This window comes from Panicum hallii, chromosome 3, assembly GCF_002211085.1.
Source record: "Panicum hallii strain FIL2 chromosome 3, PHallii_v3.1, whole genome shotgun sequence".
NCBI lineage: Eukaryota > Viridiplantae > Streptophyta > Magnoliopsida > Poales > Poaceae > Panicum > Panicum hallii.
In genome coordinates this window covers 10,201,280-10,213,381 of record NC_038044.1, presented here as the reverse complement: position 1 = coordinate 10,213,381, position 12,102 = coordinate 10,201,280, and the positions used below count along the sequence as shown (strand labels likewise).

Below are 12,102 nucleotides of genomic sequence, written 5' to 3'. Positions count from 1 at the left end.
TCAGGGCGCAACATTGTTGCTGACACTTGGCAGCAATAACTCAATTCATGATGGAAACACTTGTCCTATATTGGTGGCAGCAGGAAGACTGAATTCCTCCCGACTTGGCGGCAGGAAGCAGAAATATATGCGATCTTTTAAGAAAATGAGGAAAAAATACCTTCCCCAACCCCACGTAATCATCCAAGCAAAACATCTGAAGTGAACTATCTTTGCAAACATAAGACACCACAAGCACGTCGATAAATGAAGCAATGCCATACGTGGGCTTAGCAACCCATCCATTCCAAAGGCCCCTCTGAACCATACTGGTCCAAAAGAGGAGGCACGATGCACAATTGTACGCAAATGGAAGACCTGTACAAATACCTAGGCGCCAAGTTCACCATTGATTGAACTACCAACTACCTAGGTCTGAGAAATGAATGAATAAAGAAGAGACCCTTCCTAATATTCAGAAAGCCAAATCGACTTGACACCATGACTAAAATGGGAGAAAAATCAACCAACAACCAAACATTCTGCAAAGACCTTAGCAAAGATTTTGGTGATGTTTACTGAGAGCTTCTTCTGCAAAGCCCTGCTTATTGTATCAGAGAACCACCTTCTGGTCCGTGTAGCAAGGCAACCTAGAGTACTACAAGATGTTCGGCACTTGAGCTGAGAGCTTTTCCTGCAGTTCTCTGATCTTAGAGCTCAGCTCCACCTTCTGCTCCTTGTAGCTCTGAAGCAGGAAGTCCTTGCCTTCGATAACTTCCTTCAGCTCACCGACCTCTCTCTTTAGCAACTCCACCCTCTCTCCCTCTCCTTTCCTCTTCTCCACACTGTTACAATGCAACTCAGGGTCATCCAAACTGCTGTCAGAATAGCCATTAACATGCCCATTGGTGCCATTTGACTGCCACTGTCCTGCTTGAAAAGGTTTGTCATGCAAGAGCGATTCTGCAACACAATGATCTGCGATGATCTTCCTTAGATGCTGAACCTCCCTCTCAGATTCAAACAGATCTCGGTTAGTGCCATCCAATTGAGACTGCAAGTTGGTGTTCTGTGTCACCTGGATGGTGAGAGAGTTCTTGAGATCCGTAATCTGAGCTTGCATCTCCATGATCATCTCATCACGTCTCTTGAGCTGCTGCCGCAGCTTCTGTATGACCTCTCGCTTGCTGTAAATGTCGGATCCTGATTCTGAAACAGAGGGAGAGCCTGAACAGTTTGAGTACTGAAATGTTTTGCGGGGATCTTCAAGCCGGTCAGGTGATGATGACCACATGACACCACTGTTCTCTTTGCTTGATTCTGGTGCTGGTATCTTCACAAGAAGATTAGATGGTTCAGTTGATCTGGATATAGGACTTGGAGGTGCTTGCTTGAACTCCACTCCATCTGCATGCCCTGCATATGATAACCAAGGGTAAGTATTTTGTTTTCCATATTTAGCTTCATGGAAAACTTTCAGTTATTATGCTGTGTGGCCTGTTCTGTAATGGAGAAATAAAATCCTGCAGTTTCAAAATTCTATGATAGGCATTCAGCAGTTTTGTATGGTGCTCAATTTAATGCCAGATGAAGAACTCAACATTGTGTATAGGTGCAAGGTTCTGATGAGCGGGCTATAGGCAACAGAACATACTAAAAGGTACAGAAAATCACCTGACATATAACAGTGACAGCTAGTTTGATCACTAAACCTGTAGAGGTTGGAGTGCAGATCACATGCCCCAGGCCTTCTTTTGGCTGCAATTTTGCAAAGTCAGAACTTGGAAGCAAGCATTCAAAGATGGAAAAGTGATACAGGTTACACTTCAAATGGTTAAACCCAGACCTTTGGTAGAAGTATTTTGCTGCTTGGTTACAAATATCTGCTTCAGTTTGGACCCAAGTCTGACTGAAAGTGTGCTAAGCAAAACTCCTCCTGCAACAAGCACCCAGTTTGGTCCTCCTTGGACATCATTAGCCTTCCCTGCCTTCTGTATGCTCCCATTGGCCTTAGACTTCATCCTGAGAATCACAGATTTCGTCAGACTAGTGTGCAGCTTAGCCTACATATATATATGGATAGCAATATGGTAAGCCACACAGTTCCCATGTTTGTACAGGACAAAGAAATGATTCAGCTCCAAACAGATGCATCATACAGGTATGATAAGATGATTGATGATTTTGTCACAAGACCTTGATTACCAAACAAAAGCTATTTACATGTGTATCAAACAAAACCTACAAACAAGTTTGGGTTGTGCTCTAAGGTGCCGTTTGGATAGCACAAGGGTTTTAACGCGGAGCTTCATTTATATGCTGAGGCTATTTTTGTAATTTCACACCATATTACATCATAACCCACCATACATAACCCACCCCTTCCATTGGAAATGGATTGGAGGGATAAGAAGCTCTCATTCCCCTTTCCCCAAAACTTACATCCAAACATGGAATAAAATCTATCCCACCCCTCATATCTCATTCCCTCCCTCCATTTTGAATAGTATACTGTATTTTGAATATGGGTCTTAATATCGAGATCTCATATGGGGCTCTGATTTTACATGTGTAGTAATTAGGAGAGACAAATTGAAGGGACTTTTTCAAGTGAAAGAGTAGTCCCTAAGCAAGGTTCTGAATTGGAACTACCTTAGATTAGAATAGGCTGAATTGGAGGTTAGGAGCCAAGGAGGACGACAGATGAACAGAGGCCGGAGTCGGAGGGGCGGCTGCGCGGCAGGGGCGGACCCAGCATAGGACATGGGTGTACACATGTACGCCCGATAATTTTTGCAAACGAAATCGAAGTTAATAGGTAATATATTGTAACTGGATTCAGATCCGAATACAATTAGTTTTGTTAGGGTTTGGGGTGCTCCGTCTCGCACAACAGAAGAAAGAGAAGGGGCAGGCATACCTGGTGGATGCTCGTCGCCGGCAAAGGGCTGGGCGAAGTCGTGACAAATGGCGCCGCCGCTCGCCCAGTCGTCGCCGCCAGGAAAGGAAGAGCAAGGGAGGAGAGTCGGAGAGAAGGGAAAGGGTTTAAGAAACACAGGGAGGAGAATAGGAGATGAACCAGGCCGTGAGCCAGAGCCCTGAGCGGGAGGGCTGTCAATGAGCCGAGCTCGATGCCACCTTAAGCTGGAGTGCTGAACCATACCGAGCCGAGGTCCATCTGAGCCCGAGATATTTAATTTTAAGTAAATTGCACTTCAATTCTTTAAATTTGTCCTACAGTTTCATCCGAACTTAAATTGTCCATTTGAGTCCCCGTAGCCACACGAGCATCCGAATCCAACGTGGCATACCACGGTAGCAAATATTTGCAAAAAAAACCCCTAAATCTGTGCAATACTTCAATCTATATCCTCTCTATCCTTTCCTCATTGTCCTCTCCACTGCACATCTTGGTCCTCCTTCGGCCGCCACCACCATGGACGGCCGGCGGCCTCGGCCTCCCGCCTGCCTTCCACCCACCCCCTCTCCTATCTCTCTCCTCTCCGAAATTCTATTTTTTTAAGCAATTTGCCCTTACCAGGTACGGCCGGTGGCCTCGGTCCTCCTCCCGGCCGCCTCCGCCTGCGCTCCTCCCGGCCGCCTCCACGGTCTCCCCACGGGGCAAGGGGAGGCAGCGCTAGGCTGCCCGAGGGAGCCCGCGCGGCCGGAACCAAAGCCGACGCAGCCGCCCCGGCCAGCCATGGCGGGAGCCGCCGCCGACGCCGGCGCAGCCGCTCCGGCTGGCCATGGCGGGAGCCGCCCCGCCATGCTCCCCAAGGTAGCCTGCGCGGCCGGCGCACCGGCCCCGGCCAGCCATGCCCTTCTCCTCCGGTAGCGGCGGGGGCCGCTCCGGCGCGCTCCTCCTCCCGCCGCCCTCCCCCTCCGCCGCCTCCACCTACTCGTGCCGCGGCCGCCTTCGCTGCGGTGGGGCGCGGTGTGGCAGGACTGGGCGGCGTGCTCCGCGGGGCGCCTACAGTCCTCCGTCGGGCTCTCTGACGTCGTTGCCGGGCTCGCCGACCGCCCTGGGCGCCTCGGCCGCTCCTACCGCCCCGCCACCGCGGCCACGACATCATGGTGAGGTTCAACAGCAACCTGGCGGCGTGGTGATTGACGGCGTGGCGTACCGGCTCCGGCAGATGCACTGGAACGCGCCGAGCGAGCACACCATCAACGGCCGCCGCTACGCCTTCGAGCTGCACATGCTGCACCAGAGCGACGCCAACAGCAACAAGTACGCCGTCGTCGCGCAGCTCTACACCATCAGCCGCCGCCGCCGCGACAGGACTGTCCACAGGGTCAGCCAGTTCATAGATGCCATCGTCGATCGAATCGCGTGCAGATTTGATGGATGCATTGAGCTTCAACAACCATGTGTGTGTGACTGTATGCTGCAGCTGGAGCGGTACATCAGGAGGATCACGAGGAGGAAGGGAGGGGATGAGAGTGAGGGAGGTGCTCGGGAGGAATGGACTCAAAAGTTAAGGATGAATAAAATTGGAGTTTTTTATATATCCACCATGGTGGCATGATACGTCAGCATTAGAAGCTTACATGGCATGTTTGGGATTCGAGACGGACCTTTAGGGATTTAGGGATTTAAATGGATGATTTGAGAGTTCGATGACCTGGATGAAACCGCGAAATAAATTTAGGGATCTAGAGTGCAATTTGCTCTTTTATTTTGGAAGGTTTCTACGGGGAGAGTCCTCTCCCCATAAGACTCGGTCGAGAGCCATTCACCCCCCAGATCCAAACCTATATCGTGAGAAAGAAAATAAGAGCCTTCGTCTTCCCCCACCTTGCTCCACCCTACCCCGTCCCGCCCTTCGCAGACCTCCCCTCGCCAGTGTTGCCACCTTTCCTCTCTCTCCACCCCCCCCCTCTTCCACCCCTCCTTCTCCCCTCCGTCCATATCTACGGCGAGCTCCTCCGCCACGCTGCCAGCCCCCTTCTCACCGGCGTCATTTCAACGCCGGGGAGGACCCCCCTCTCCTCCCCCATCCTCTTCCCCTCCTCCTCCATCAGATTCCCCCACCGCCAAACCGCCATCCTTCACCATCCGCCCGGCAGCGCCATCGCTGCCGGTCTCACCGACCAAAATCCACCACCGTCGCCGGTCCGTCGGCCTCCTCTTTGGCCATCCTTTTAGATCTGGCAGCTACCAATTCTGTCCCCCAACCCAAAACCCTAACCCAAATCCGAAACCCTAACCCGAATGAGGCTCGTCGGAGAAAAAGAGATTGCTGGAGGAGATGAGGTCAATGGAGTTGGAGGTGTCTTCGATTTATTTTTTTCTTGTTTCGATTTGTTACTTCTCTGTCTTCCAATATCCACTCATCTTCCTTTACAAACAAATCGGGAGAGGTCTTGCTATAAGACTAAATCGATAGCCCTCTCAATTTAGAATTTAGGTCAACTTTTTTGAGACCATGATAGAGCGACTCCACAACAGCAACATTGATGATAGATAAGTAGATGTATATATAAGAGAGAGATTTAATTCGATGAATGAATGGAACGAGAAGCTAAAAAAAGAAGCATATCTATATATTTAGCCTTATTATTTTGTGCTTTTTTAGTTGTGCGAAACAACAACTCACTACCTAACGAAAGGCTCTAGCCTCTAACTATATTATTTTAACTTTCTATAGTTGGAAATTTAATAGTTACAGTAGCGGTGCATGCACATGCTATGCAAACAGAAATACTCGAGCTTCATCGAATAGCTCGATTTCGGATCATTGGAGCTCGCGAGCTCTAGGTTAGGCCCAAGCTCGGCTTGATTCCTAGTATAGCCCAACTTGAATTGAGTATTTAGCAAGTCAAATTTAAATAGTTCGCAAGTATCAAACTTTTCTGGTAACCCTAATGAGGGATAGAGGTGAACCGTGAATGCTCAGTAGGTCAACTTGTATAAATTAGTTAGTCATGACGCCTTTTATTTCTTTACCTCTCTTTCTCTTTTTTTATATTGTTATCTTTTATTTTTAGTATAATAGATGAAATAATAAAATTAGTTGGTCACCTTTTCAATAATACTTTATTTAGCTACATAAAACATGTTATACCAATTAAATTAGGCTCTTCTTTAATTATTATCATACTGGACCAATCTTTTCAATATTAGCTATTGATCCAAATTTTACACAGGTATACACAACATAAAACTTTAGCGAATAAGATGAGAAAATAACATTCAATACAAATACTAATCAACAAAATTCCGACGAGCAAAAGGTCACATATCTACAAAACATATAACAAACAAGCAAATTAGGGAACAATCTTTCTTCTCCAACTTGACCTTAGACGGCGGCTTAAAAATGCGATTAAGAAAAATAATATACGATGTTCAGCAACTGTCTGATTTAGTGCTCATAGGTTAACGTCTTATGATCCACCATTAGAAACATCTTATTGGTATTGATTCTTTTAGCATAGTATTTCACAATAAAATGAATGTGTTCTTAAAATGGAGTATATAAAGCTATTATATTAACTTTTATCGTACAATTTTATTAAGTATGGGCTCCTAACATTTCAAATAATATCTCCATCTATTTCTAAAGAGCGGATTGTTTCCTTAGTTTGTTATTGATTTTGGTCATTACACTTCTCATTAGATACAAAATTGAAAGTGGACGGAGTTCACTTCTAGACTGTAGTCTCCTCTAACTTGAAATCGAGGCCGTCTTATCTTCTTTATAGACAGATGGTTAGCAAGAGGGGAAGGCAAACGGCGTGAGCAGGACACGGAGGTGGTCTTCACAAGGTAACATTGCATCACAAGTTAACCACAAGAAAGCTGGTGACAACATATGCGAGCGAACAATTAGCAAGGAAAAGTAGCGTTAGCTCGACGAGCATATTTGCTAGTATGATAACAAATTGTCCCAGCTAAAAAGGTCTTATTCTATCTCAGTGTTAGAAAATATGCCTACAACATTTCAAATCATATAGTGGAGCAAAAAATCATATTGATAGATATTTTTGTGCTAGCTATGTAATAACTAACATAAACTATAAATATAAAGAAAGTATTAGATGACCACACATAAAACATGTGTAATCTTTATTATGTGATCTTGCGAAGTTATCGTCTAAAGAGGGATAGAATATAGTGAACCATACCGAACTTCGCAGATAGAACCAATATAAGGAAAAACAATCTAGAAGCTCCCTACAAGTGGAAGATTCGAAAGAATAGTACACGCTATATACAACATATATATTGACTTGTACATTTCATATTTAAAATAATCTATTTCATAACCATGTAAATAAATAATATTTATGTAATGATGCACAAAAGTTATTTCAAAAATAATCATTTAGTTTGTGAAATAATTTACGTTTCAAGCTGGTCATAATGACTTTTATTTAGAATATGATGGAGCACAAATTATTTTTAAAGATTATGTACATCTAATTTTTAAAGTCTAGATCCACTGTTGCGCGGGGTCACCATCACCTCATATGAGCGCCCCGGAATCAGGTGATGGACGCGTTGCTGACTCTATTTGGCGAACTCGTCGGCGAACTTCACGGAAAGGCAGATGCATCGGGTGACAGCTAGTCTCCAAACCTTAGAGGAGAGTTGCTCTATTTCCGCTTCGCCCCGTAACTTGAGAACAGAAGCAGACGCCGAACGTGAAAGACCGATGGCAACCAAAAGAAAAGATCACGGGTGCTTACTGGGCCGTAGCCGCTCGGCTGGGCTGTGCAGATAGCCGCAATGACCGCCGTGGCCACCGACCGTGCCGCCGCCTGGCGTGAACTGTGCGCTGAGTGAAATGAGGGTTTGGGATTCGGAAACGAGGGTTGGAGGATTCGGATTTCGGGCTCACGAGAGTTGTGAGCGAGCGGAGAGAGAGGCCGCTTGGAGATTTGGGCCCACATGCCCATTGCGCGAAAAAAGGGTGGGCATATTTTCTTGACTGGATATATATAGCATCTTTTGGAGAGTATGTCATATTTATTTTAGGCAGAAGACTACAAAAAAAATGACAAGAAAAAGCTTTGCTCAGATCAACGAAGAAGTGATCACATACAGTCAGATATCCTCACAACTCATTAGTCACAATTTTCTCAGCCAGTTCATCCTCGTTTTGCTTGCAAATAGAGTACATGCTACACACAGGTTCCACTCAAACCTTCCTTCGTTTCTAATGGACACAAAAACACCATGCCTAATGTGGTCATGAGCTTCTCTATAAGGTGACTGCAAGCTCCTGGTTCCTCGGAAGCTCGAGTCATGTGCCAGCGCATGGACAGTTGGACACCCATCCTTCCTAGATAACGGACGCTCCTGCACCCGGGCCTGAAGGAGCGTCAAGCTCGACCAAGTCCACTTCTGCACGCCTTTCTGCTGTCATTTGCCTTCGTGATAGATTTCGCGATCCTCTTTTCCTTGCCCGTGAACTTATCACAGTTTCAAGCTCTTTTTTTCGACCGTGCCACTTGAATCATGAAGGAAAAGAGCAAGAACTTCAGAGTTAGTATCAAGTAACGACAAAGGCAAATGGGAACGAAGTAATATGGCAGCATATCTCAATAAAAAGGTGCAAGAAGGTAACTTTAGACACAATGTGTGCGTTATGACAAACAAGAAAATGTGTGGCCGGACCCTAACTTTACTCTTCGACACCATAACTGAAGGGAATGGACTTACCCAAAACAACTAGCAAAGATAACTGGTAGGTAAAGATAGTGTCTAATCAGCTCATCAAGAAAAATATTTGAAAAACATTTCTTTTTCTCAAAAGGATTATTATGCTAATAAAGAGGACATCCATGAGCCTTTTTGGGTAATAAAGAAAGAAAATTCAGAATCGTGCTTATCAATTTCAAATCAAAAGAGAGAGAATTGTGAAACTAGACAGCCTAAAGTCATAGTAACATGACATAAATACCTGGCAAAGGATCAAACGGGGCGTATGGCCATTACCTTGGTTAGTCTCTCCTTAAGCTTTGGTCTTGCAGATACTACCACTCGTGTAAGTTGAGCATCCGGTTTTTGTAGCAACATCTTCTCAGGGTTCAACTTCTTTGTCCCTGCAGCCTGTACTTTCCTTCTCCCTGCTGCTTGAAGCTTCTTAGCAGCTATTTTCACCACTGCCTTTTTAAGCTTTTTGATTGTCTGTTCCCTCTCTTTGCTCCACAGGAACATAGATATCATCTCGGATTTAATCCTTTCATAGCTGTCCCAATCAAGCTTATCTTGGCTGTAGTCACCTCTCTTTGCTGCTTCTGCTATACTATCTGACCATATTTGCATAACCTTCTGCCTTGATCTGACAGAAAGTATTCGTCTCTCCCAGATCTTCCTCAATGCAGCACTTATTTTGTCTTTGCTCGCTTGTCTGAAATAAGATTAAGAACAGATAGTTTCAGAATTTGAAGAGCTATATGTGCATATACAGATCTACATAAGAAAAACATGTTCAAACCTATGTTGTTGACGGTGACCCATTTTCTTCCTAACCTGGGTTTAGGAACAAAGTGGGGGAGGAATTAAATTTCCCTGGATAGTTCATAATTCATAGCCAAGTAGCTCTTGGACTGATGAAAGAATGGCTAGTGAAATTTTTCTTACATGACATCACCTTGGGATCTCTCAGAGCTTGAGTAGTCCTTTGACTGATGAGTTTCTTGTGCTCTACAGGAGAATGACATATTCCTCAGTGAAAAGAAAATGACATGATATAGCATCGAGCTGCAAAACTACTGCCACAAAAGTTGTCAGTGGAAGTTGGTCGTACCTTCACTCCATTTCTTGCCTTTTGTCCAGGGAACCTGCCCCTTGTTTGCAGCGCCAATCTTCCGTCTTCTCTCGATTTCCTTCTTCGACAAACCAGTGAAGTAAGTGCCACCTTGTGGATGGTGAAGTTGATGATCTTGCACATGCTGCTCCACATTTCTCTTGTTCACGGAATAATGTGCCCTTGAAACTGAGGCCGGGTAAGAAGTATTATTTATGGACCATGGGTCATCCATTCCACTGGCCAATTCTTCGCAAGCTAGTTCTTTCAGAGATGACTTGGGCAATATGAACTCCCGATATTGAATCAATTGACTTGATTTCTGAAGTTCATTTTGTGATAAAGTTGGCTCCACCAATGCACAACACTTGTGACGAGATAATGTTTTTCTTGAAGAACTGCTAGCACCACACTCAAAGCTCATCAGAACATATGCCCTGCATACAAAATTTGAGTCCGGTAACCAGAGATCAATTTGCAGTATACAGCATATTAACTTAAAGATTGCAGAAGTACTAATTAGTGAGCGATGCTCCTTGTTCTGCCCCCTTTATTCTGAGTGAAATAGAAACAGAGCATCCAGTTGCACAGCATTGAATTAATGCCAAGATAAGCTTTGTCACAGTTCAATGATTTAATAAGTCCTTGCACTTGCAATCAACGACAAAGCAGAATTTTAGAATTTATTCAAGCTATACTGGTATTCAATGGTACCATTGCAGTGTATTCTGGATTGCATTTCCGTTCTTGTAATTTCTGTATCTTTTCCCTCAAAATATTGTGTGTGTACAGTATTATGAAAACATTAATATTTTGCAATAAAATCAGTACAATATCATCACTAACACTTAGCAGCGTTTTATTTAGATAATTACCAAATTGCAGTTTGCACAATCCAGCTACACTATAGCTACCTCCTGCATCGTATCGAGCAGGCTCGACAAAAGCCTCGAGCTCCTCAGTCCTGACTCCTGACTGCCCCCGTGGTCAGGGATTCAAGCTGCCCTGTGCACTTTCTCGCCCCCTTCCCACCATAACCTAACCGCATTCCACACCTGGTACACAATCCAACGCCTCCACGGGAGCAGCGAGACCCCCTCGAGCGGCGGTCATGGAGACGCCACGCACACCCCCCACGGCCAGGGATTCGAGCTCTCCCCCGTGCACTCCATCCTCCCCTTCCCGCAGTACCTTGCTAAACCTATTCCCCACCTGGTACCGCGCGCAGCTAATGCCGGTCGATTCGAGCACAGCATTTCCCATGCAAACACTCTGAAGCCTAAAACACATTTGTAGAACAAATCCAACAAAAATGGCAACCGAGGTGGGGCGTTACCTGCTGGCATAGTGGACGGTGACGGCGGCCATGGCTTCACGGCCTCGCACCGTCGCCGGCGACGAAGACCACGAGAGGACGAGCAGCCGGTAGCGAGTGGACTGGCCAAGTGGGGCGGATGACCTTATCTTGTGTTTCTCGTTCGTGTCGATTTGGACTTCCCGGGCCTACTCGTTACGGCCCATTTCATCAGCCTACGGGTCCAGTGAATGAAGCAAAAATGGTAAACAAGAAAGTCCAATAAAAAAACGGATAATGCACCAGCCGGGAATCGAACCCGGGTCTGTACCGTGGCAGGGTACTATTCTACCACTAGACCACTGGTGCTTGTGGTATTAATTTTTAAGTTTATATACAAACAAAAACACAGGGAGATATTGTGTGGAAGTGAGAGGACGGTCGAATAAAATCACCATACGATCGATCTTACTTGGTTGTTATGGCGATGCACTAGAGTTGGTACTCAACCTAAACAGATTGTTGTGCGAGCCACACTGCCACGCTTGTTTTAGTCAACACCTTTTGGGGTGCATCTTGAGATCGTATGAGCAACAGAGGGGCAGGCAGCTCCGGCGAACCTTCCCTTTTTTTAATCTATACAAGGTGACAATGGGCCTCCCTCCTCAGTTCCTCCCTTTTTCTCGATCCTTCCTCCTCCACGTTTACTGTCACTGCACATCGTGGCCATCAAGGTCAGGTAAGAATTAAGAGGATGTCGATGGAGAGTTGTCTGATACATACGGGTATGCAGGCTTGGAGGGAGGTCGTTGGGTCATGGGCGGCAGATTGGCAGCTCGCTGAATCGCTACCGGCTACAGTGAATAGAGGACAACTGGTGGACGGTGGTTGTTTGTGCATCGTGTGCAGCCATCGCTCGTGTTGTTCGGAAAACTGCAAGTGCCATGGCTGCAGGAACAGTGAACACCGCAGAACCTTATATGGAGGAGCACTTCGAGCTGACCCAGAGCTTTAGCTTCCAAGGTCCCTATTGTTGAGGAGGCAACACAAACACCTGCGCGATCTGAG

The 12,102-nt window shown here is 45.8% G+C and overlaps 2 protein-coding genes, 1 non-coding gene and 1 pseudogene across 4 annotated transcripts; 1 reads left to right on the top strand and 3 right to left on the bottom strand.

Annotated features, from left to right (window-relative positions):
* Positions 1–247: 247 nt before the first annotated feature.
* On the bottom strand, positions 248–3,214 carry LOC112886265. 2 transcript variants are annotated; one of them, XM_025952105.1, is made up of 5 exons: positions 2,900–3,214; positions 2,632–2,711; positions 1,826–2,001; positions 1,654–1,737; positions 248–1,395 (listed from the first exon to the last, which is right to left on the bottom strand). In XM_025952105.1, the coding sequence occupies exons 3-5, from the start codon at positions 1,998–2,000 to the stop codon at positions 638–640; spliced, it is 1,017 nt and encodes a 338-aa protein (XP_025807890.1). In that variant the 5' UTR covers position 2,001; positions 2,632–2,711; positions 2,900–3,214; the 3' UTR covers positions 248–637. The 2 variants fall into 2 exon arrangements, with proteins under 2 accessions (XP_025807890.1, XP_025807889.1); XM_025952104.1 differs by lacking the exon at positions 2,632–2,711 and having other exon boundaries at positions 2,900–3,212.
* Positions 3,215–3,679: 465 nt separating this feature from the next.
* On the top strand, positions 3,680–4,609 carry LOC112885161 (annotated as a pseudogene).
* A 3,388-nt stretch (positions 4,610–7,997) lies between these two features.
* LOC112887939 lies at positions 7,998–11,212 on the bottom strand. The gene is made up of 6 exons (XM_025954234.1): positions 11,077–11,212; positions 9,741–10,177; positions 9,585–9,637; positions 9,429–9,463; positions 8,927–9,341; positions 7,998–8,438 (listed from the first exon to the last, which is right to left on the bottom strand). The coding sequence occupies exons 1-6, from the start codon at positions 11,106–11,108 to the stop codon at positions 8,271–8,273; spliced, it is 1,140 nt and encodes a 379-aa protein (XP_025810019.1). The 5' UTR covers positions 11,109–11,212; the 3' UTR covers positions 7,998–8,270.
* A 120-nt stretch (positions 11,213–11,332) lies between these two features.
* Positions 11,333–11,403, bottom strand: TRNAG-GCC. The gene has a single exon. It is a non-coding gene; the product is annotated as a tRNA-Gly (tRNA).
* Positions 11,404–12,102: the final 699 nt, after the last annotated feature.

Coding starts and splice junctions, on each gene's coding strand:
- LOC112886265 (XM_025952105.1), bottom strand. CDS start 2,000: ATGAAGTCTAAGGCCAATGGGAGCATACAGAAGGCAGGGAAGGCTAAT. Junction 1,738..1,825: donor GCAAAATACTTCTACCAAAG/GTCTGGGTTTAA, acceptor GCAAAATTGCAG/CCAAAAGAAGGCCTGGGGCA. Junction 1,396..1,653: donor CTGTCACTGTTATATGTCAG/GTGATTTTCTGT, acceptor TATCATATGCAG/GGCATGCAGATGGAGTGGAG.
- LOC112887939 (XM_025954234.1), bottom strand. CDS start 11,108: ATGGCCGCCGTCACCGTCCACTATGCCAGCAG. Junction 10,178..11,076: donor ACCGTCCACTATGCCAGCAG/GTAACGCCCCAC, acceptor TTTTGTATGCAG/GGCATATGTTCTGATGAGCT. Junction 9,638..9,740: donor AGGCAAGAAATGGAGTGAAG/GTACGACCAACT, acceptor ATTCTCCTGTAG/AGCACAAGAAACTCATCAGT.